Source organism: Ischnura elegans, chromosome 4, assembly GCF_921293095.1.
Source record: "Ischnura elegans chromosome 4, ioIscEleg1.1, whole genome shotgun sequence".
NCBI classification, from domain to species: domain Eukaryota; kingdom Metazoa; phylum Arthropoda; class Insecta; order Odonata; family Coenagrionidae; genus Ischnura; species Ischnura elegans.
In genome coordinates this window covers 111,884,442-111,910,772 of record NC_060249.1, presented here as the reverse complement: position 1 = coordinate 111,910,772, position 26,331 = coordinate 111,884,442, and the positions used below count along the sequence as shown (strand labels likewise).

The 26,331-nt window shown below is 41.5% G+C and overlaps 1 protein-coding gene across 1 annotated transcript in view; it reads left to right on the top strand.

The window, feature by feature from the left end:
• The window catches only part of LOC124157893, a 212,487-nt gene extending 194,017 nt beyond the window's left edge, over positions 1–18,470 (top strand). The window contains exons 2-6 of the mRNA XM_046532959.1: positions 3,032–3,237; positions 4,722–4,857; positions 12,882–13,015; positions 13,741–14,047; positions 17,722–18,470. Coding sequence (XP_046388915.1) covers positions 3,032–3,237; positions 4,722–4,857; positions 12,882–13,015; positions 13,741–14,047; positions 17,722–17,840 — 902 coding nt within the window. The 3' untranslated portion in view covers positions 17,841–18,470. The remainder of the gene's footprint in view (positions 1–3,031; positions 3,238–4,721; positions 4,858–12,881; positions 13,016–13,740; positions 14,048–17,721) is intronic.
• Positions 18,471–26,331: the final 7,861 nt, after the last annotated feature.

Genomic DNA, 26,331 nt, shown 5'->3' with positions numbered 1-26,331 from the left:
TATACCTTATTTCCCCGTGAAACTCGGATCGATTTTTCCGTCAGCGACGCGAGCGGTGACTTATGTAAACCCATTTAAATGCGCGGAGGGCGACAACATATTATGAGGCCGCCTTAAAGATCCTCTTTTGTCATACTATTATTATTGTTTGCGTCGAGTACTCGTGCGGCCGCCCGAGAAATCGTCCTCTCTCTCTTCGCAGCTCGTGTCTTTTGCACGTTTGTACAATGCCCTCCCAATGGAAATGAGGACCAAGCCAATTAAAATGAAAATCTATAATCACCTCTTGAGATTTTATTCTACCTAATTGAAAAAAATATCCTTTAAATTTTATACTCCTTTTTTATATATTCCTTGATCAATTAATGTTTTTTAATTATTTTGTAATTTTCAAAGTATTTTAAAAACCATTTTTAGCTTACATTTAATCATTTTACCATGTTTAAAGTCTATATCCTAAAGTCGTTTTAGTACAGTTCTTATATTCTGTTGAACATTATGAATTTTCTTTTTACCCACAAAATGTTTAAAGTTTTTTACATCTATTTATTGGCATTTTGTTTTTCCCATTTATTGATTTTATACTATACTTATTTTGTCATTATGTTTGTAGCTATCTAAAGTTTTACAAAGTTTCATGCAACGTTTCATGCCTCTCTTCTAACTCTTTTAATGTTTTCAAACGAATTATTTATTTATTTGTGTATTTATATGTTCAAATATTTATTCATTTATTCACTAATGCCTTCTATTTATATATGGCTAAAACTGTGGTGTTTCGGCGACGGCAACACCACGTTGTCCGAAAGGCTTCACTCCTAATCGCTGGATGATCCAGAAATGAAACCTAAATTGTTGTTGAGAGTAAGACATTTCACCGGCCTGCGAGCCACCCCTATGTCATGACATGTTTTTTGAAACTCTGTACAAAGAGCCCTGGGTTGGGGGAAGATGGGACCACCTGGCCGCACACAACCCAGATTAAATAAACTTAAGTCAAGTCAAGTCTCCTCAGAACGCTCCTACATGTTTCAGATTTGAGCAAGTCAAATTTTAAAGCGAACATTCAAGCAGGGGTGGATTCGGCATCAAATCTAGAGGGGGTCATGACCTGAAAGTGTGGGGAGTATGGAATGTATTTTAGCATGTTAATTCTATAAGATCAATATTTTTCCACAATCGGAGTGAATTTTATTTTCCTTTTTGCACATACCGAAATTTTCGTTCATTCATAGTTTTGCGATCCTAGAATTAACATGATCTAATATACTCCATGTCTCAATTAGATGCGAGAGGTTCTTCTTTGAGCCCTTCAATTAGCTGCACCAAGTACATTTCTCTTCCTCTTCCTTGTATAATATTGTTTTAATATTCGCCTCCAAAATATTTGTCACAAGGTGATAAAATGGCATGTCACAAGGGTTTCCCCCTCAGGGAGGAGGGTGGGTTTTTACAGTAGGGAATGCTACTCTCTACAGTAAACACAGCTCAAACTTCTCTCAATTTTGGGACTTGTAGCCATGCAATTGCATGTAAACTCCCCAAACTCTTTTGCTAGAATAGAAATACCCCCCCCCCATGATTTTTGATAAAATTTCGGGGGGGAGGTCATGACCCCTGTCATCCCCCGCCCCTAGATCCGTCTCTTCGTCCAAGTAGCTGCCCAGTTAGTGTTGTTCTATAAAAACTGTAGGGTCATATTAGTGCGATCATGCCCATACGAGTACACCATATTAAAATATATGCCATTAATTAAGAAATTTTCCAAGTTTTTTACGTTTCTTTGCATTTTAATACCGGTGATTGTATAAACAACGTGAGTATTCGATCCATGCTACATACCTCGATAATTTCAGACATGACTGGTGCAGAATCGGCTGAAAAACCAATTTAAATCACGACATTTATCGCGGAAATAGCGAAAAAGAGGGTATGACTTGCGGGTTGCCTACGTTCAACATAAATGTCCCTGGTGCCACCGTAGGATGTCAACCTACGGGAACAAAATTTTTTCTCTGTTCATTTGGTACCTCGGGCTACATTTTGACATATGACAAACTTTGAATTTCGAAAAAAGTTGTTTGATAACCCCTACAGCCCAGTATCCCGAATCCCTTCAGGTAACCCACTACGCATTCAAATGGGTTTATAAAAATCACCACTCGGTTCGCTGACGGACAAAGCAATCCGAGTTTCACGGGGAAATAAAGTACAATAAGGGGTGATAACCGAAATTTATACACGTGATGATGTGATCTACGAAATCCATAACTTTTCACTGCTTTTCCTTGCAATTTTAAACATTATACTGCAAAATATTGCAAAAAAGTGGGTCACATTGCACTCATCATCACGCCGCGGACATTTTAAAAAACTGACTCAAATGCTACCAAAGTGACAACAGAAATCAGCCTTCTATGAGATGGAATTGGGTCTCCTCTATGAAGTCGACTTGCTCAAATCCATATATTCCATTCCACCGTCGTTTCGCGAAATTGGGGAATTTGGGAGGCGATTTTCAAGGCTCTTGATTCATCATATACCGCGACTGGTCTCGGTGTCGGCGGAGTTTATTTCTCGTCTCCCGATCTCATGGTGCCGGCTTCAAGTCCCTTTTGGTCATGAGTGTTTTTTATGTGTTGTCCAATTATATGAAAGTGATCATAGACGGGGAAACCTGTGATTATTACAGATATTAATATTATATCTTTTTTTTGTTAATGGCTTGTGAGCTAACACCCCCTCCATTGACCTTTTGAGGCGGCTTGCGGGCTAGAATGTTGATTCAGATGACTATGCTGGAGTATTGTTTGGTAAGAAATGGTCAAATTGGCGTCGAGAGTACATATTTTATTTTATTATCAATTATTGTCGTTCCTCTAGCTGAAGCCGGAAAGACTAACAGTGCATGTTCGACAAATCTCATGGAAAAGTAGAGTTTGTATTACTTAATCTTCTTAATCTTCTTAATCCGATATTTGCAGCGTGATTTTCATTATCTTACGTTACTTTCGTCTTATCTTTTCCTCAGGTGTTCTTGGGATTCGTCTGATGGAGGTGAGGATTCCGATGCACACGGTGAGAGACCAGAGTGCACGACTGGAGTGCTACTTCGACATGGAAGGCGAGTCCCTCTACTCCGTCAAGTGGTACAAGGACGGAAACGAGTTCTACCGATACCTCCCGAGGGATATGCCCCCGGCCCAGGTCTTTCCACTGCCCGGAGTCTCCGTCGACGTGAGTACCTTTTCAACTATCCTACGGAGGTATGGTTTTGAGGGGAGAACATTGGAAAACGAGGTAGTGGAAATTGGGTAAACGAGGAATAGGATAGAAGAGGATAGGATTTTTTGGCGGAATAAAAAGGAGTAAGCATCATAGGAAACTGAAGAGGGAAGCCCTTGAAAGGAGGGGATACTACCGGAATGCTTCATAAATACTTCATGCAAACCTGCCCTAGTCAGTAGAATACTTATATAAAAGAATGAGGGCATGCCAAAACTCTCCACTTGCCTGCTGTATATGATGACGTATATATATGGATTCAAAAATGATGACAAAGACTTCAAACACCCTCTTTAACCCTTGAAAGTCTGAAATACCTTTCAAACTGATTTTTTATTATTTTTGTGCACATCATATTTATTTTACCACTAATTACGAGATGTGTTCAATGGTTTTCGACTCAACTTTGTGGAAGTTGAAGTTCACAAATGAAAAAACGAAGTTGTTTTGTCATTTTTAATTAAGAGGTATTATGAAAAAAAAACGGACAAAAATTTTAAAATGCGTTATAATAGCATGTTCCCAAATGGGAACGCGCCACAAAAGTTTGCTATTGCTTGAAATATATAAATATGCACTTGACCAAAAAACTAATTTTAATAACGTAATCAATTGATGTTTTGAATAAAATAGCATTTTTCACTGGAGACGGAAGGTAAGGAAAATATCGAATGAACCACACACTTACTCACTACAGGGGTGAAGAAAATAACCAATTTTTAAAAGGTAAAAGTAACAACCAATGTATGCACAAGTCAAGCGATTCACTTAAAAGAAAATAATAATAATATATTTATTCCGCATTATGATACATAAAATTATAACAGCTTACTCAAGCATGAGTTTTTACAAGGTGGAATATAGGCACCCCTGTGGTAAGAACCAGTGTTGGGGTTGCCATCGCTTAAATTAAACTCACAGCTGGCTGCTGCGGCCAAGAACAAAAGAATATACCGTAAGTAATGAGTCTAGGCACGCTTTTCTTTTACGTGTGTTCCTTTGAGAATATTATGAAAGATTGAAACATAAAAATAAATGAAAACAAATACATTAAATACCATGATACATAGTAATATTCCATACACTGAGCAGAAATCAGACTAATAACAATGTTAAAATAATGTGCAAAGAGAGTATTTACAAGTACTCTTCAATATTGTCTATATTTTCAATTCACGTGATAAAAACGTGAAGGACTTTATAGAGGCGATATGAAATTATTTAAAAAAAACCTATGAAGTAATCACAGATACGAAATATAATTTTTATGAATTTTTATAAATATTTTCCCAAATTGGAAGAGATTTATAAAAAATCGTGACAAATTCTTGGAAGAAATTACGTGCACGTTAAATCCCTGGAAATGTGTCCTATTTTTTCCCAAGTAAATTTCATATATATTGCTCTTTTATCTTTCCTGCTTTTTTTTCATTCAGATCCACAACTCGACGGAGAGCACGGTGGTGCTGTCTTCTTTGAACCTGTCGAGCAGCGGCCGATACCGCTGCGAAGTGTCCGCCGAGGCCCCCTCCTTCCAGACTGTCTCTCAACACGGAGACATGGTCGTCGTCGGTGAGTCGCCTCCCTCTTAAATAAATCTCTATCTACTATCATAATCTGAACAAGCGATACCATAAGTATATGACTGATATGTTACTAAATATTCTATAAAAGGATAGGTGATTTTCTTTGTTTGCAGCAGCCGAGGGCAACGATCACAATCAAATGTTTACCCATTTTTCTTCAAATTCTCGAGAATTTTTAAAGATCTTTCTTTTTTATCCTGAAAAAAACGAAGTCCAAATTAAGAAAAATAAAAAACTATTTCTTCTTCAGCTGACGGTACTTTTAGTTCCCGAGAAATCTTCCTCTCTCTAAACGCTGTATTTGATAAGTTCAAGAAGTGGTCTCATAGGAAATCATTTCCCTGCCTCTAGGTGCGGAAAAATATAAAAGTAATAAGACCATGGCAAAAACGTAATTTTTAAATGTGCAACCACAACTGCAATGCAAATTCAGACCATCTTTCTGTGCCCCTTTCTATACTTGATACTTGCGTTATTTAAATATAGTAAAATTAGACTGATCACCATTCAAACCTGTTCAATTTCTGTTTATTATATGATTTCATACTTTACATTGAACGGTTAATGATGCAAAAAATAAACCTATTCCCGCATATTTCTTATTTTAGCGCGACGTGATTCTATCCCTATAAATCATCATCAGGATAAATACCTACGTTTCAAGCGCCTACCTAAAAATAGGATTATCCCTACCAAAATTGCATTAAACAGTATAAAAAAATGAATAATCAAGGAAGCTGCAGATAATTAAAAACATTTTTTCTCAATAGTGAGAATACCCGTATTTAATCATTATTCCGTCCTTTGTAGTTTATTATTCGGTGTAAGAATACACATTTTTTTTTTGGTGCAGAGCAGAAGTTCCACCGAATCTTGTCTTAGAATGAAAGTTTTTTCAATGCCTCATTCCTTCCTCTACTTGAAAGTTATCGGTAGCAATGCCTAGTGAAGTATCTGTATTGTCTATATTCGTAATTCCTTAATTTTTACTGACTCAGTCGAGATTATCATAGTCGATGCGTAATGGGAAAAGGAACTGTTTACTATCATCTTAAATGATCAGGTTCCCATGAGACATGCGCTTTAACGACCCTCTACCAACCCCTGATATTTTATTCACTTTCTGTGAGGCATTATAGAGGGATGAGAGCGACCATTTTGATTGAAAAGGCCGTAGTTGGAACATATCGGTCCTTGAAGATAAAAACATTACGGTTTGAAATGTTTTCCATTGTGTCTCTTCGTTATTTGAAATATCTGTTTCCCCAATTTTCTCGATGGAATCAGCACAGCTTTAACGAGGTTGTGTGCTCATCATCGGAAGTAATGTGCAGACGTTTTAGGAAAATGGTGATTACCGAGAACACATTGACTTTGCGCGAGGAAAAGACCGTTGATTGGTTGGGTGGAACAACGTTTTCATGGGAGACAAGCAAAAACTTTGAAAAGGATCAAAGTGTTTGGGAACCCTATTTTCTCTGTCGGTAAAGTCTTCCTTTTCGTGGCGCCTTATTCCTGATATTTCTATTAACGGCATTTACGATCCATAGTCTTCCCTAGACACCTTTTCCTTCTTTCCTTTGTAGCACATAGTTCTACAGAATAGATATTTCTCCTCGGATTCCTTGGCCCACGGTCCATTCATTTTTTCCTCATATGACCCTCTCTCAGTGCAGAGCTTTTTAATGGCTGTTACCAACTGATTATTACTTGTTTTCTTTTCTTTACTCATGAAAAAACTGGCTACGTATTTCATTAAGGAACATTTCTAATGCTTGAAAACTGAAAAAAAGATGTTACCACTTATATTTTTTAGGGGAAAAGTTTGTCGTGAATATCCAGCTCTAAAATTTAATTATTAAATTCTAACTGACCGTTGAATTGATAAATATGTTAAGGAATATTTTATTTTTATATCCATAATTAAATTTTAGTTTGTCATGCCAAATAATTTTACAAATACGTCTATATTGTTTGTCGACACTTTATTTCACGATAACCTTTACATCCAAAAAATAGAAAAAAATCTTCGTTGTTTACGCAACGCTCCATTCTTCCGGCTAAGTATGATTGCAAATGTGGTAGAAAAATGATTACCGGAATAATTTATTGTCCCAGAGATGATTTGCTTCACCTATTTCTCGTTACTTCTCTCAGAGTGAGTGCAGCTTTGTGGGACCACCAACGCATACAGGTAGCCAGAACCCCACATTAGCCCATCTCAAAATCGTTCCACTTTCGCAGAATTTTACCCCGGGGCACCCGCACAGTATGCTAATGAAGAAATCTGCATCTAAATTGGGAAACTCATTTTGCGCAGAGGAGAACGGCAGGAAGTTGAAGGGAAGCAGAAGTAGGGTTAAGCAGAGGCTGAGGTGAGGTTAAAAGAGAGAAAATGAGAGGTAATTAAGTTGGATTCCTGGAAGGGAAGAACAATAGCAGTAAACAGGGGATAAGGGAACAAAAGTTAATGCGGGGGTGAAGGCCGGAGAATGTGCGGCAGTGTCGTATTACGACGCGATTGGGGTTGATGGGAGGAAGCCATTGTGTGTGAGAAGATCCCATATTATGGACTCTTCGATTATGCGTCAATCCGTACCAAGGGATCCAAATTTTGCTCTTTCATTAGATAATAAAGAAAGAAAAAATACGAAGGTGAGATAATCCATGCTGGATTTAGAAGAATATTTTATTCTAGAGGGAGAATGTCTAATATGGATTGACGCTGGAAATGCTTGTGTCAGTGTTGTAGTAACAAGTAATAAAAAGGTAGCCGTGTTCAGATTTTTGACAGTATTTGAAAATCTCGTATGTTAGCCTTAAAAACAAAATTAATTCTGGGTGGTATTTTGCTATCAACAATTTTATTTCGTGCAAAATTCACGTTAGTGTTGATCAAATCATCGAGCAGAACTAATTAGGCGTTGCTATTTAAACACTTGTCATTTCTGTTCAGAATAAAAATTAGTAAAGGCAGTCTAGCGGTTAAGGCAGCTTTGCGTAGGGAATGTTGTGAATCACCTTAGCCTGTTACCTTCATGGACTCTTAGATTATATCGTCAATCTGTACCTAGGGATCCAAGTTTTATTTGATAATTTTAGAAGCTGGAATGACCCTGGCATATTTATGGTGGTAGCATGTGTTGTAGAAACAAGGAAAAAAATAGGAATCTGTATTTAGATTTTAAACAGCATTATAAAACCTCGTGGGTTAGCTTTAAAAAAATAGCGTAACACGTATTTTACTCTCAATAATTTTTTTTCATGCTAAATATACTAGTACTTTAGGGTTGAGCAGACTTGATAACGCATTACTGTTTAAAAACATGTGGTTACAGGTCAGTGTAAATATTATGTAATGGTAGTCTATAGGTAAAGGCAATTTTGCGTAGAGAATGTCATGAATCACCTTGACTTGTCTCCTTGCCTTCCCTGAAATCTTCTAATCACAATAAGGTCTATTCTCTTCCATTATATCTGTTTATCATATACTCATCCCCCATTTCCCTTATTGCCATACCGTGAAGCACTAATGGTAACGCCTCTTAAATTCGTGTTTCTGTTTTAAGAAGGCAAAATGCGTCCGGTAGAGTTGACTTGGTCTGGATCTGGATTCCAGCCAAGGGAAATGATGAAGAATAAAATGAAATCGGTTTAAAGTCAACCTTTTTGAAATGAAAATGATTGCGACTGGTTCTGGACCTCCGAAAAATGTGATTATGAATTTGAATTATTCCTGGAGAGCTTACTAGCTTATAAAAATTTATAAGCTACACAATCAGTCAACTAACCCATTTCCTGTAATCTAATTATAAGTCACAACGCTGCTGTTATAGCCTTTTATCGATCGCAGAAAGAGCAAGATTCTTACTCTATTTGTTCTACAATCTACCTCTCTTAATTTATTTTATGATCTGACCTGCCGTAGTACTTCGGCGTTCGAAAGGCATGGCTAACTTCGTCGGAAAATAAACTGCTTTTGAATTACAATATGGGATTAGTTTCATCCCTTGCTCATAAGGTAATACTAACGACCCTTGATGCATCGAAAAGGACTTTCAGTAGTCGAAACCATGACGGGATAATCAATAAATTACAAATCTATATCTACATAACACCCAGAAAGCTACTTATTGGGTGTTTGGCATGGGGTCATCAATAACCGGCATGCAGCATGCAAGAGGATTCCCACATGTACACTAGGGCGGATCAGAAAAATCGATTTTTTTTCAAATCCGCCTGGCCCAATGAAAAAAAAGTTGTGGGACTGATCAAAAATAAGGCCTGAAAATTTCGAGACCTCTAGCTGAACGTCTGACCCTCGCTCAAATGCCATTGATGGGGGGGAGGGTCAAAATCGAAATGTTTAATATTTCATGGTCATCCCCTTTAGATTTTGCCGAGTTACTGCCCTTTTAGAGCAAAATATTACCTTCTCATACCTTTTTATGTGCAAATGGCTGGTGTCCTGACTCCCCCTGCCACACGCCTTTTAGGCGGCTTACGGGGAAGTATGTAGATGTAGATATTGCGGCCAACTAATTTTTTTCCATCTTCTCCTTAAGCTTTTCAGAAAAATCCTCTTTTGTCCCTCTCCATTAATTGCTTGGGCAATCCATTTAGTCTTCATAATTCTTCGAATGATACAATAGAAGGCCAAATCCTTGGAAAAAACACCTTTTTGAGGCGGTCAATAGCATCGCTAAGAGTGGGGAAAGAGGTCACTAAAGGTGACACACAGCAGCTGAGGAATGAAAAGAGTAAAGGGGAGTGAGAGGACACAGAGGCAAAGTGTGGAACGACACGCTCGTTTGACACAGCACTTAATTCTCCCATAAAATCAGCACCCATTTTCCCGACACTCTATACTCGTGACTCCAGACGGGAGAGTAACATTTTTTTTTGAACAGACGCGTTTAGAGAGCAATATTCCTCGCTGTGGAGCGAGGAGCTTAATTGACCGACACTTATTTCGTGCCTGGCGCTGCAAAACTCAACTCACAATCCGTGGAAGGGAAGAGAATTCGAGGGAGTTTTCCGATTCCGTTGCTCGCGAGGCATTCGGACTAGTGATGGACTTAGTCGGTCATTCTCGTGATCCCAATAAACGGTGACCATTCATTTCAGTGACTCTGTCATGAACGGCAGGTCATGATTGAATGGCTCATGATTGTGGAAAGTGGACGGCAATCACGACCGAGTAGGCAATCACGACCGAGGGACAACAACAGGATAGTGAATGCTCCGGCATTCATTACCCCGTTGTCAATCGTGACCCGCTGATCGCTCTCTTATTAAGGGCTACATCAATGGAGCTTGTTAAAAGAGAGATGAGTTGTTATTATTATCAATCTATAAAGTTTTTTTCATTTATTAAAACCAGAAACTAGATAATATTTATATTAATTACTTCCAAAACATTTACAAATACAGAAAGTACCTTAAATGTTGTGTATTACACTCCTTTTATTGTTTTTCAAGATGCAGAATCAACAATAATATCCAGTCATTCGTGGGACATTGGGTTAATGATCATTATTTTATTATGGATAGTCAATATAAATAATGGAACTGATTGAACGGCATGAGAGAAAACTGGGCTCTCTCACGATTTTCGGCATATCACCAGAGATATGAAGGCCACAGGTATAAAAAATTATAGCAAAATTTAAAATTATTACGAACTTTGCCCCTGAAAGTGATTGCAATACCATGTCATCCATCACCACGAGTGAAAGAGCAGTCAAAAACGGTCAATTCAGGTCGCGAGTGACGTTCATCAGCCGCGACATCTTCGAAGAATAATAGCGATTGGACTGTGTATAGAATGGCCTATGCAATGAACAATCACGAATGACCAAATGGCTGGCGATTAACGGAGAACGACCACGATCACGAATGACCTGCGTCTGGATCCTCGCGATGAAACAATCATGAATGACCGACGATCGCGACTGATGGAGAACGTCCACGGCCATGAACGACCGACGTGAGGAAATGACCCTATCGGTCATCTGAATGGTCCCGTTCACCGATCAATCTCAGAGATGACCCTAGTCACATGATTCGATCGTTCATGACCGACCCATCACTAATTCGGACTCATTCCATTTTCAACTGAGCTGAAATGAGCGCCTTGAACGTGGGACGGAGAATAGTCCCCACGGTTTCCTTGTTTATTATTAATTCTCATACTTCGCAAAGAATAGTCTATTGCGTATTACATTTACGCAACAGGAGGCAGGTCAGAATGACTGATATCACCAAATACAAATATATTAGTTCCCATAAAAAACTACGCAAAAACCTATAAATCTCTAGTATTTCCTGGAAACATTCACTTCATAATGACATGAGGTGTTCATATATAATTCTCAAAACTTTTCAATTTCACCAGTTACTATTACTATTTCAATGTTTGTAGCTTATTATTGTGAACTATAATCACGATTCGTAACGTGAACGCGTAATGGTAGAAGGAGTTAAAAATACCGTCGTGAGCTAAGTTTCTGGCAATAAATAACGAATTTTCACAAAGTGGAATGAAATGCTACCATATTTTTACTTTTGGCATTAATATACAACGATAATAAATAGTATGTGTTACTAAAATCACTACCCCCTTTACTCACTCCAATTTCAAAGTTTCACGAAAGGCAACTTTGGTTCATGTTTGCAGTGAAACCGAAAGCTATACACGTAAATGTAACTATCAGATTAATCGATTGTTCATAGTTCCGATGTGAATGATTTGAATAATAAAATAGTCATGGCAGTTTTAGATCTCTAGTACTTCGAATTTTCCGCCCTATTTGCCCGTCCAAAAAATAAAAACCACATCGCGGGAAATTACTGACGCTAATGATGAAATAAAACACGTGGATCTTCACTCAGATACCAGTGATAAAACTTAGCAAGCAATTTATTTTGCGGTTATTAGAAAAGTGGCAAGGTGTGGCCACACAAACGAAATGAATTGCTCTAAAATTTCCTGATCGAAAACTACTGAATTTGGGCGGCTCAATATTCTGCCTTCTCTCAGCTTTGCGTAACGTACGAAGAATTTTCCATTGCAAAGAGGGAGGAGGATTAGGCTGTGACACATCGCACATGCAGCTAATATTATGGGCCTCGAAGCGGGGCTGGACGACGCGGAAATGCAGTCAAAATTCACTCCAGAATCAACTTCCCAAGTGGTTATGCAATATCAGAGTTGAATTTCGACGAATAAATAAGTGCGTCAGAATTAAATAGTCATGCAATCTCTGGACCTCGTGATAGATTTTACGAACTTTAAAGATCATCAAAATGTCCGTAGTGTGTGCACGCAGCATCTAATCATCCGTCATTGAGACTTGATCCGTGGAATCTATGATTCGTTGTATGATACTTTACCCACTACATCACCGAAACGATTGTGCTACGAGGCAGCCTCAGTGCCCAATATGTCGGCTGTGTCCACAGTTGCCCTGGCGAGATTAAACTCCATTCTAGATGAGTCGTGGGCGAAGCACACTTCGGAGAATATGGGGAAGAATTCGTTGCTGAATCTTTTGCGCGTTGCCTTAATACGAGGAATACCATTATTTCCCCGGTATATGGGGCATATAGCTTAAAATATTCCTGGCTGTATAAGAGCATTACGAGGGCAAAATTTTGGAAGACAAGTAGCTCCTGAACTGGCTGTTTTCAGACGCCAACGAGCTATGTGTTACTTTTTTCCTTGCTTTCTACATACATGAGTGTCCTTGCATCAATGAAATCTTCAGTAGATTATAGTTTTACGTTCAAGCTTACTTAAAAACCCATCATTTCATTCAATTCTAAACTTATTAATTAGAACATCATCATTTTGAGTTTGGACAGTTTTCGATCATGAGTGTTTTGGCCTTGAACATGCAGATCATGCAGAATGTGCCTTCAGCACATGCCCGCGGAAAAGGCTATTTTTTTCTCTAAAATCTGTTGTGTGTGGACGTCGTTAATTGTTATGTTTTATTCAATTGGCAGCCCTGCCTGGAGATGGCCCACGCATCACAGGAGGCCGTCCTCGCTATCAAGTTGGTGACACTGTCCGGGTTAACTGCACTTCGGGGCGCTCAAAACCGGCCGCACAGCTCATATGGTTTATCAACGGGGAGCAGGTGAGGTTTGAAAATTGTTATAATGAAAGTAAAAGCAGTTAAGGTATGTGATATAATCCAGAAAATTGGTTTATTTATTGAATGTGACTATCAACTAAAGGAGGAAGCATTTATTAACATGACTTGAGTCAGGCTAACAAAAGACTGAAAGTTAGGGTTGTTCTTTTCGGTTCGTCTGCTACGTCGCCTTTAAGAAAGAATTATAATTGGTGTGAATGATAGTATACTTGACCGGCAACTGGGAGATTCAGGTTTGAATCTGCTAAGCTGAATATTATAGTAACAAATTACACCCTCCGTGGAACATGAGATGATCTCTTACTCTACCTCTGCGAAAGTTATTTAGTCAGAGTTATTTTCTGCTATCATTTGTGTTACTTTTATAATTATATATTCGACTTACTTCCCAAATGTTTTCCATGTCAATGGATTACAACTTTTACGGTCCGCGATACTCAGCGATGTTCTTTTGGCTAAACCCACGTTTAAGTTCAATAAAAATGTGCACGACCAATTTCTTATCCGCTGCTGGAGACTTTATCAGGGAAATGAAATTGTTCATTGAATCGCATTATCTCGAGGAAGTCTTCAGCATTTTTTGACCAATGCATTTTTTTCTGCGGCGCAGGTTTACCCAAAAGAAAATCGCTGGTTTTCCTTCTGTGCTGATAGCCATTGAAGATGTCTAATTCAGAGCGAATAAATGTGTTTTCCATCTTCCCTAGGCGGATTCCTCGTTCATCCGCGGTCCATTCAGCAAGAGTAGCCGCGATGGATTGGAGACTTCGACGCTGGGGCTTGAGTTCAAGGTGCGGCCCAAGCACTTTCGTCGCAACGGCGACATGAAGCTCAAGTGCCTGGCGACCATCGCCACGGTCTACTGGCGCACGAACGAGGAGAGCGTGGAGGGCGACCGGCCGCAGAAGGCACCAGCGCTCGAGACGCGAAAGTGGCAGGGAGACGCCGCGGCGGCGCCGGGTGCAGAGGCTGCGGCCTCCGCATCCGGGGAATTCGGAGCCGATCGGAGCGGAGGTGAGGAATCGTCACACATTTGGTACTTTATCTATGGCAAATATTACAAAATTTACTTCTATCTTCTACATTATTTCTACTGTATAGATACCTTTTTCTCAACTTATACGCAACCAAGCTCTACAAATGAGGTACCAAAATGCACAGAATTTATCAGAGAACATGCGACGGCATATCTTACTTCCTAAATATTGCTATTGGTTTCTAAAATTGGTTTTTAAATAATTAAAAAAAACAACAAAAAAACGGTAAATATTCCTGACGTTAACGTCGCACAAACTGATAAATTTGTTCATTTGCAACAATATCTCGCATTCTTTAAATAACTTTTATCAAAATGCGGCTGATTTCACATTCAAGTCTCCTGTTGATACGTAAGTATGAGTCATCATGTGCGTTTAACAGAGGATAGTGTAATTACTTCCAATGTTGTGTTTAAAGAGGTCCTCTGACCTCAATTTGTACATGAACATTCCAATTAAATTTGTACATAAGACCCTGCCTTTTTCTCTACATTTTAAAATTAGAAACGCGGCTATCCCTCTGTGGACCTGCATTGAAAAGAGCGGTGGAAGCCCGCTGGGAGCGGGCGCATCACGCTCGTTATACTATAATTAGACTCAGTCATAACATACAATGATAGGAGTTAGACTCTATCATGGAATCATCTATCGTGGAATAAACTTATCCGGAAAATGACACGTCGAGCTATGCGTAAATTGGGTTTTGTAAAAAGATTACTTGAAAAGTGTGACGACAGAGTCAGAGAAATTAAGTTCTCTCCATCTTTAGATCTCATTTGGAATACGCTGTCAGTGCGAATAAAATCAACTAATTTGGGTGTTACTTGGTGGAACGATGAAATGTTTATGGTGAAACAAAACCCAGTACTATTCCACAAACTTTTTATTACTTGCTGTCAACTAGTTTCCACGTTTATACCGTCATCATCAAGACTAACAGACTGTAAGTCTTGATAATGACGGTATAAACGTCGGAACTAGTTGACAGCATATAATAAAAAGTTTGTGGAATAGTACTGGGTTTTGTTTCGCCATGAATACGCTGACAGTGTTTGGGATTCCCATGAAATGGGTTTAAAATCAGAGTTAGAACGCGAGAAAAGCTGCTAAGTACGTGAACATTCTTTACGATAGTCTTGTTAGTGTTACTGACATTTTAGATAAACTCAGATGGAATCTCTGTCAGACAGTAGAATGAAAACTACACTAAACCTATTATGTAAATGGTGTGATCCAACAACGGGCATGCAGCGCTCATCCTAGCCTCAATCAGAAACGAGCTGGTTAGCCGGATACCAGCCAAGCACATAGGGCAACAACAATAGGTCAGACCACAAACTAGGAGAGTAAAAAGGACAAAAACATGCTATCATGCAAATAAAACTAATAGCTAGTAATAGAAAAACGAAAAGTTAGTGTATTATGTGATTCATGCATTAGTTGTAACGTGCCAATAAGAGTATGCAAATAGCATTTACCTAATATGTTATTAACCATATATGCAGAGCCTATTTTACGTCGTCCGAGACAAGCTATCCTAGAGCTAATCTATTGCGAGTACTATGGTCCCTCTATTGCTTGCGAAAAAAATTATATTTAAAACGGGTTCTGCAAACTATATCCCAAATCTCACAAATGTGATCATTTCTACGATAACAAATAAGATCTCTCAATATATTTTGAGCTCCCGCATAATATTATATAAAATAGTATATTGGAGTCGGCTATGAGATATGCTATCACTAGAGCCCTGCAAATCGGCTTTCGTACTCGCCCTCAATCGATCGGCTTCCAGTGAATCATTGCCCATTCCACGATTTCGACGGAGTATTGGGCGAAGAGCCCGTACTCTGATGGAGTAAGCGGACACCTGGGGCCGAATGCAGCAATGCTAGACGACGAATCGTCAAGTAGAGTCATACTCTCCCGGTCGCCCGAGATGAATTACCTAATTTTTCGTATCTGCCCAAAGCGCTCCCACCAGTCAAAGATTTGAACAAAGCAAGTTCGTAGGCGAACGCTTAAGCAGCTGCCGAGTCTTCCGAATCCGTTCGTACTCGACGGTTGACCCTTGACTATTGAGGCGAGTGAGCGGTCGAACACAGTCACCTGGGTAGCTCAAGGCTCGTGTTTATGCATTCGATTCCTCTGCCAGCTGAGAGAAAGGCAGTTTAGGATGAATGGCAACAGAAACTAAATGAAATTCAAAACCAGTAAATTTTTAAGTGTCTCATTCCTGGGAGCGAAATGTAGAAAAAAAGCTGTACTCCGGGAGTCCCGACAGAAGTAAAAACTTGAAATAACGTTAGCATTTTTGAATGTAAGGAATAATTTCTAATGAAGTGTTTTATCAATCAGAGGAAAGTGGAACTATGTATATAATAAAGTAAAATATTAATTTATTGCGATATTTTGCACAGTTATTTTAGGCACATAATAATTTTATGCTTCAGAATAATCAATTTTCATCCATTACTTCAACAATTCTTTCATCATCACCGCCATTATCACAGGCAAAAGGTATCTAAAACTGATAGAACAGGCTTATGACAACTATATTTCTACGATATGTATTTGTAAACACTTCACATTTATAAATTAATTTTATGGTACAGCATTCAAATAAGCTACTCAAATTGAACGTTTTAAAAGAAATTGAGTTATATTGCACTAACCTTCACTATTCTTGTATCGAGTACACTCTCCTGCACGAGTATGGACTGGTGACGGTGATGCAAGTCTAATGTTTTGTACCCCCCAACAAGTACTGTGTAAATAGCGAGTATACTGTGTATATACAGTATATACACAATTATACATATGTGTAGTAGCAGTGACGGTGACGCGAGTCCAATCTCTTATACCCATATACAAAAGTGCTTAACGCGACATGAGAAGTTTTAACTATTTTAACCTCCAAGAAGTCATTTTCAACGCATTGTTCGAAAAATTTTCAAGACGGAAGAATGTTGAAGTGATGAAAAAACGAGGAAATCGTAGGAATTAATGTTCCTTTCCACAAACCAAGACAGTATACTTTGTCTTTGTGAAACGACAAGTTTAAAATTTTACGGCTGTCGGAAAGTCATCATATTCTACAGTCAAACCGTCCAGGGTGGTCATATGACAGAAGATATGAGACGGAGAACCCTAGTGACTGCACGTGTTGCTCGGCCAATCGCTGTCTCCCGTTTACAACCAGCATCCTGGCTTTCACATAAAATGCTGTCACTTGCAAATGAATATTCAGGAATAGCGGGAAAATTTGCTTTTTTCGTAATCTTTTTAAAGTCTCGTGGAGTCCTTTCATTTCTTTGTCATTTTCTCATCACCGATCGCAAATGTTTACATGTATGGCCTGGACCTTGCCACTCTTTGAACCTTTCGACCTGTTACTATATATTACCGGCTCGACTGTAACTATTGATATAGGGTTCCGCTGAGCATCTCAAGTGGCATAACTTAGTTTCCGGGATTTTCTCCGCGTTGGTCATCTTTGAAACGACAGTTAGCTGGGCAGCTATCGTAAACTGAGTTATACCATGATGACGTACCAGTCTAAAAGCAGCGGTGGAATATATTTTTCAAGATAGCAAATAAAATCTGGTGTACACGCTAGAGAATTGTTTATATCATCCTTTTACTTCGCAGGATCAGCGACTGGATCTTCTGTCACGTGGGTCCATCACCACCTGTTGCTTTTACTCCTGCCGGCCATCTACAGCACCCTCGTCTTTTCGCCTGCTAGCGCGCATCTCGTCGCTAGGTAACGACTCTCCATTTGAGTTGAATGAAAGGGAAAGAAACTCCATTGCCCTTGCGATGCAACCTCAACCGTTTCTGTGGTGAGAATACCCCAGCATCCAAGACAGTTGGTGGTGACAGGGAATGCTTATTGCTAAGGTGTTCAACTTGTTTTTGTCATCAATCGGCTACGTGGAAAGTTGGATGACCAGAGAGCTAGGAGACTTAATATATGACTTTTTTTAAAGTGATAACTTGGAGTTTAAAAGATTGGGAATTCAGTAAGTATAAGGCCCAAATTAAATGGGTGAACAAACGATTCATGATAATTTTAAATAATATTCTCAAGAATTGTCTTTCTCAATTTTTTCATTGAAGTGCGATTGAATGTGTAATTGAATGTGAGTGAGCTTCTGTGTAATGTGAGTGTGCTTCTATTGACATACTTGGATTTGATTTGCGATGGATGTTGCACCATAAACGTGGAACAGTGGACACAAGGGTGCTACCATGGGAAGTTTTGTCCCGATGTGCTCAGAGCTATGGCCAGGAGAATGGGCGATTCAATTCATGTACCATCTGCAGTTCGTTCAATCGATCAACCTCTGGGTCATCGCACAGCACAATTGTGTAATTCAATAAACACGTCAATAATGTACAATATTTTATTTTACCCGAATTTCTCCTGGATAAGGGGGCATCCTTTAATTACGTGAGGCGTTTTGGGGGGGAGGGGATCAAGCCGATTCTCACTCAATCTCACGTGGGAAAGAAATGGGCGGGGAAGTATCACGTAAGTATCTCATCCTGGCAAGTATCACGTAATTTTTTCTCGCAAAACATAGTGTCCAATTGCAATATTAGTAATCTTAAATGCTAAGTGGTATAAGTTAATCTTAAATAAAAATGATCAAACAAACTGTTATTTTTTTAACAAAACCAATCCAATGAAGCATATATTAACGTATTTACACTGAAAGTACGCATTTTAAAAAATCTCGCGTGAAATTTGAGGGAAGGGGTCGAGTCAAATCTTACGATATCTCAGTAAAGGGAAAGGGGGTTCAAAAATCGCCAAAATCGCCTTACGTAATTGATAGACGCCCCCAAACAATCAATAAAATCTAATCATGTGCCCCGTTCCACATTTTAGATTCAACCTAACTCCTTATTGTGCTTACATCTCTTTATCTGTAACATCGTTCAAACCTTTCCTTTGCCTCTTAAAGAGGCCCTTTCCCAAAAATTATGGAATAAATATATACACTCTCGTTATTGCTAATGAGTAAGTACACATAAGGGTCCAAAAATCGCCTAAATCACTTCAATTAATAGCCCATATACAAATGTGCGTGACAATGGTGGACTGGTTACCTAATGGTGCCAGCAAGAACGTGGTTAAATGGCCTCAATGGGCAAATCCCCCCTCTTCTCAAAAAAATTAGAGGACTTGTTTGGGATGAATATGACTTGTTCGTCATATGATTCGGAGAGAGTATCGCGGTATCTGTTTCTTGTTCTAAGTGCTCAAACCATGAAGTTAAAATGTGAAAATTCAACGGGGAAGGGAGAGGTAAGGGGGCCCATGGGCGGAGATTTAACCTGTACATTCTAGCACATGAAAACAATAACATCTAAAGTTTAAACAAATTTTAGCCTTGGATAGTACTTGAAATGCTGTTTTCAGAGGCAAATATAAACAAACTTTCCAGGAGCACTTAGGGGCGATGGAATAACACACGTTTCATTGGGGGTGTCCCGTTGCTCCTTTCTAAAATTTGGGCATGGGAGACGCCTTCCGCGAAGTATGTTATGTAATTACAATGATAGAACACTGAAGAGTGGGCGAAGAAAGACGAGCTGTAAATAATGCAGGGGTCTCTCGTGTATCTTATCATTCTCATTTTACAGTTCATGCATTTGCAGGTTCCAGGAATTATGTAAAGTGCTGAAAGACCCCTGGACTCTTCGGCGAGGTTTTCCCCTGCCCGCTCTGACCAGTCCGCCCCTGATCCAAGAATTGTGTTTAAGTATTTTTTTTGCAACTTTGACGTTGAAAATCAATCACATGTAAAAACTTCAAGAATGTAATACGGCTTTAGAATATCGGCTCTTTTTTATGGTAAGAGAAATTTATTACTATATTTTTGGTTCCGGGAGATAAACTTGTTTTCTTTTTATTAGCGTTTTTCTTTGAATAGTTCTTTTTATGGTTTAAAGAAGAAGTTTTATTATACCTATGGCTGGAAAAACCTTCAAAAACCTGTCAGTCCAAAAGCATTATTTCCCAATTTTATGATGCAAAAGGATATTCATTCTGCCATTATGATTGAGTGTTTAACTGAAGCAATAGATTAATCTGCAAATTTAATCTTAGCATCTTATTTGCCGTGATTGAATACAATGTAAAGAAGCAGATAATTCGAGGAAACGGTGAATAGTTTTCTTATTTCAAATATTTTGTTAGCATTGCCATAAAAGTCCCTCATTGCGGTATGAGTAGGACAATAAAATTTCAATTTTCATAGTAAGTATAAGAATGTGAATATGATTTAACATGGGGACATTTTCACCATTTCTGTGTGCTCCAATTGTTTCTGTCTTCTCGATTTAGAAATTTGACATGCTCAAATTGAATTTTGGAGTAAATTTAAAAATTATGCCATTAAATTGCATTGAGGAATACTCAGAATTATGCACAGATAATCTGGCCATCACTTCGGAAAATTGCTTGATTATAGTTCTATGTGTGTTTTTGTACATTTATTAGGAAGATAAAAATGTTATTTGTAGAAATAAAAATCTTTGGCAATATGTGGTTTTTTAGTTAACCCTTCGGAGGCAGTTGGAATAGAAAGTCCATGTATCATGGCTCATGGCTGTAAGAGGAGAGTGGACTACATGAAAGGTAGGAAAATTGGAAAATGAAGGGTAATCCTAAAGATATGCTATATAATTGTCTATATTAATGGTGTTTCTTATTAATTGCAAAATAAAACTGACTACCATTCATAAATAATGCGTATATAACATTTTAACACTCAAAAAAGGTATTTCAATGAGTGCTGTAAATTAAAATGGCAGTGAAAAATTTTCCACTCTTAAAAAATCGATGAAAGTGATGCATTCGGACCTTCCTTGTTGTAGCCGAGCGCTGTCGGCTGCTCAGGATATGGACTCTTGGGGGAAACCCAGGAGGTGGGGGCGGGAAGCCCTCAACGGGAGAAGGGCTTTGGGGCCCGTTGTAAAAGAGAGAGAATAAAGGAGTTGTGGTTTGAACCTCGAAGTGAGCGAACGTTATTTTGAATATCCTTCTCCAGCGAACCGGCGCTACATTGGCGCAGTCGGCAGGATTGTGTTCTCGATCCTGAGATTTTGCGTGCGGTTCGGCGGCGGCAGCCATGGCGGGTATGGTGATGCCGGAGAAGTTTAGTGGTGCGGAGGAGTGGGAAGACTGGGTCTTCCAATTTGAGACAGTGGCGGAAATAAATAAGTGGCCTGAGGAGCAGAAGACGCTCTATCTAAGACTCTGCCTCACAGGAAACGCTCTCTCGGCGTTTCGTGATCTGCCGGAGGAACACCGAGGGAGCTATGCAAAGGCGCGGGAGGCGTTGGGGCGGCGCTTCAACCCAAGGGAAGCGAGCGAGAAAGAAAAGGCGCGATTCGTCCGAAGGGCGCGCAACCCCGGAGAAGACATCGCCGCCTTTGCCACGGACCTCGGGCGCCTTGCTCGGCGCGCATACCCTTCCTGGCCCGAGGATGCGAGAAAGGCCGTGGTGCGCGACCGCTTCCTCGATGGGCTCGACGGGAACATTCGGGTGTGGGTGAAGCAGGCGAGACCTGCTAGCCTCGAAGAAGCAATCGGCGTTGCAATCGAGATGGAGGCAATCCATTTCGCCGAGTCATCCACCAGGGGAGTGAATGCGTTGGCGCCGGCGACGCTCGTCAGCTCACAGGAAATCGGTGTGGAGAATCGAGGGTGCGGTCGCGAGGACAGAGTGGAGGCCGCGTTGACACAGAACTCAGAGACAATGAGAGAGGTGTTGCAACTTTTACGAGGGATGGTTATGTCGAGTGGTGAAGACCGCGGCCCCGCTCCCGCTCCGGAGAGGCGGCACCCTAATTTCAGTGTGAGGCGCAGGGATCGGCCGCGGTGTTGGATGTGTGGTGAAGAGGGCCATCTGAGAGCCGAATGCTCACGGCTATCCTTCTCGGGAAACGACGGAAGGCCGAGGAGGCGGTAACCTTCTCGGCCGGTGACACAAAAGGAACCCGAGACACTTTTTCACCGCTCGAGGGCGTCGGAGGACGCGGACAAAAGGAAATTTGGACAATTTTGTCGGAGTCAGTGCCCCTGGTGCACGGATCCGTTTCGGGGATCCACGCCGAGATACTAATAGACACGGGAGCCGCGGTGTCATTGATATCGGAAGAATTATGGAACCGCACCGACAATTCGAGGAAAATGAAAACTGACAATTTGACACTAATAACGGCGAATGGGGAGCCATTACGGGTGCTCGGGAAGAGTGAAGTGATACTTCAGATCGGAGGGGAAGAGTTCTCTCATGATATGCTCATCGCCCCGCGCCTATCGAAGGGATGCCTCCTGGGTGCCGATTTTCTGCGAGCACATCAGTGTGACGTGGCTTTTTCCCGGAATTGCATTCTTCTCCGCGGAAAAGCGGTGCCTTTTCTCTCAAGTGAGGGAAAGTGCGAGTGGGGCTGCGCAGTGACGTTGAAGGAGAACGTTGTTCTTCCTCCTCACCACGAAGTGGTAGTGGAGTGTTGGGTGAGCTCGGACCCGGGGTTCAAAGAAAAAGTGGGGATAATCGAGCCAAACCCAAAACTTTTAGAGCGTTATGGCGTTTTCGGTGCGCGGATTTTGCATAACGTGAAGGATACGGTGAATATGCTTTTCCTGAATCCCTTGGGAGAGACAGTGACTCTATACAAAGACACGAAAGTGGGCGTATTGCACGAGTGTTGTGGAGAACAAGTGGAAACATGTCAAAAGCCCGTTTTTAGTCTGGAGAACGCGCATCTTCCCCCAGCATCTTCCCTCTTTGACTTAAACTGTGCCGATGTTAGTGAAGCGGAAATAGAGGAACTCAAAACAGTGTTGAATGAGTTTTCGGATGTGTGCTCTCGAGGACCCTACGACTTAGGGCGTACAAACATTCTTAAGCACACAATAGAGACTAGTGATGTGTCCCCGATTCGGCAACCTCCCAGGCGATTGCCAATCCACAGACGCGGAGAAGTGCGACAAATCGTAGAGGAAATGATGAGGGACGATATAATCGAAGAATCATCATCTCCTTGGAGTTCACCGATCGTTCTTGTAAAAAAGAAAGACGGATCGACGCGATTTTGTGTTGATTATAGGCGTCTGAATTCCGTGACTCACAAAGATGCTTATCCCCTCCCCCGCATGGACGACATTCTCGATTCGCTCGCCGGCGCAACAGCTTTCTCCACAATAGATATGGCGTCAGGATACTGGCAGTGCGAGGTTGCGGAAGTTGATCGAGAAAAGACAGCCTTTACCACTGGTGACGGACTATATCAGTTTAAAGTGCTGCCTTTCGGATTGTGCAACGGACCCAGTACATTCCAAAGACTAATGGACCTAGTGCTCGCGGGTGCACAGTGGAGGTCTTGTTTGGTGTACTTGGATGACGTCATAATTTTTGGTAGAGATTTTAGGGAGCACGTAGAAAGGCTAACGGATGTGTTGATACGCCTAAGGAAGGCGGGACTGAAAATTAAGCCTGAGAAGTGCCAAATCATGAAACCGTCTGTGAAATTTTTAGGCCATATAGTCTCCAAAAATGGTGTCGCGACGGATCCTAATAAAATTGCCGCGATCACACAATGGCGGTCTCCAGCATCCCTTGAGGAGCTTAGGGCGTTCCTCGGAACTGTGTCATACTATAGGCGATTCATTAGAGGCTTTTCAGAGATAGCATGCCCCCTTCACAGATTGACCGAAAAGCATGCCCTATTTAAATGGAGTGCAGAATGTGAAGACGCCTTTCAGACTCTTAAACGAAAGCTAACGTCTTCACCAATTTTGGCCTTCCCGCGTATGGACTCCGAATTTACGCTCGACTGTGACGCTAGCGGGATGGGTATCGGGGCCGTACTCAGCCAGAGACAAGAAGGCGAGGAAAGGGTTGTGGCCTATTACAGTCGGACGCTCTCACGTGCCGAAAAACAATATTGTGTGACGAGGCGTGAACTTTTGGCGGTAGTCAATTCTACCCGCCATTTTCGCCAATATTTATTAGGCAAACGGTTTGTGGTGCGCACCGATCATAATTCCCTACAGTGGTTGAGATCGTTTCGAGAACCGGAAGGACAAGTTGCTCGCTGGCTTGAACAATTGTCGGAGTATGACTTTTTAGTGGTGCATCGGCCGGGAAACAAACATGGAAATGCCGACGGTTTATCTCGATCTGTTTGTAAACAGTGCGCTCGGGGAGAGGGGGAGCTGATTTCAGCGGAAATCGACGCCGTCTTAGAGGCCCCCAGTGAAAGCGTGAGGGAGAGGCAAAGCAAAGACCCCGTGCTGAGAAGGGTAATGGAAGCACTCGAAGCAGGAATTCGGCCGTCCGAGGGAGAGAGGAGGGGTGACTGCCCGAAGGCGAAGGCTTTGTGGACACAATGGGACAGGCTTGTGTTTAAGGATGGGGCTCTCTTTCGAAGGTGGGAAGAAGAAGGAAGAGACGCTGACCGTCTACAGATAATTGTTCCTGCTGAGGCGAGGGACGAAATTCTTCGGTCTTTGCACGATTCGCCCGTCGGAGGCCATTTAGGGTATGAGAAAACTCTAGGTAAAGTGAGAGAGCGCTACTATTGGCCCGGATACACAAAAGACGTGGAAATTTGGTGCCGCACGTGTGAAGATTGTTCGCGTCGGAAATCCCCGCCTCACCCGCTAAGAGCACCACTGGGTCATTGCCCGACGGGAGGACCGATGGAAAGAATTTCTATGGATATTTTAGGACCACTTCCTCAAACAAAGACAGGAAATAAATATATATTGGTGGTCGCTGACGAGTTCACCAAGTGGACCGAAGCGTACGCCATGCATAATCAAGAGGCGGAAACTGTGGCGCATCATGTTAAGGGCTTCGTGTGCAGGTGGGGAGTGCCTCGGGAAATCCACACTGATCAAGGACGCCAATTTGAATCCCGCCTCTTCCAAGAGATGTGTAAAGTGATTGGGGCGGTTAAAACAAGAACATCACCTTACCACCCGCAGTCGGACGGCCTAGTCGAGCGCTTTAATAGAACATTATTAGCTATGTTGAGCCAGTGGACGGAGAAGGAAGCCGAATGGGATGAGCATTTGGATTCCGTCATGCTAGCCTATCGGTCGGCCAAACACAGCAGCACAGGATTTACACCGTATTTTCTTATGTTTGGGAGGGAAGTTCGCCTTCCCATTGAGTTAGAGTGGGGGATCCCTGACGTGCAGAGGGGGGTGGCGAAAGAAGGCGACTTTGTGAGACGCTTGCGAGAGAGCCTCGAGAAAGCCCATGATCTCGCACGACAGAGGCTTGGGTCGGCCCACCTCCGGCAAAAAGAACAATACGACCGCCGGTGTCACGGTGCACCCTTTGAGGAAGGGGAAAGGGTATGGCTCCACGATCCCGCTACGGCAAGAGGGAAGTGTCGCAAATTCCATCGCCCCTGGACGGGTCCTTTCCAAATCATACGGAAATTGTCCGAGGTCACGTACCGAGTGAAGAAGGTGGATAATCCTCGCCGCCGCCTAGTGGTACACTTCAACCGACTCAAAAGGTGGGAGGAAAGACCGGGAGGAGACACGGAAAAGGAATGTGATAATACGGACGGAGTTGAAGAGACAAAAGATGGGCCAAGAGAGGCCGAGACAGCGAGGGAAAAACCTGTCGTCCGCGGAGGGGGTGGATGGAAGTTTTTCTCCATTCCACCAACACATGAGGGCCAAGCGACTCCGGCAGCGAGAGAGGAGCCACCAGCTGAAGCGGTTATTGAGCCGACCATGCGATATCCCAGACGGGTGACGAGAGAACCGCAAAGGTTTCAAGCTGGCCTCTGAGGAAGGAGTAATTCCGGGGGTGGGGGGTGGTCTCTTTTCTTTTCCTTTCGTTTCAGAGGTAAGGAGATAAAGGCGCCAACTTTCCCAGGTCCGAAGACAGCGAAGGTTCCCGCTATGCTGACCGTCGCGAGGGCGCGACGCCTTTGAAAGGAGGGGGCAGTGTAGCCGAGCGCTGTCGGCTGCTCAGGACATGGACTCTTGGGGGAAACCCAGGAGGTGGGGGCGGGAAGCCCTCAACGGGAGAAGGGCTTTGGGGCCCGTTGTAAAAGAGAGAGAATAAAGGAGTTGTGGTTTGAACCTCGAAGTGAGCGAACGTTATTTTGAATATCCTTCTCCAGCGAACCGGCGCTACACTTGTCTTATAGATATCACCATCGGCACATATGCAGTGCTGCATGTTTTTTTTGGATTCCAATATCCCGCGT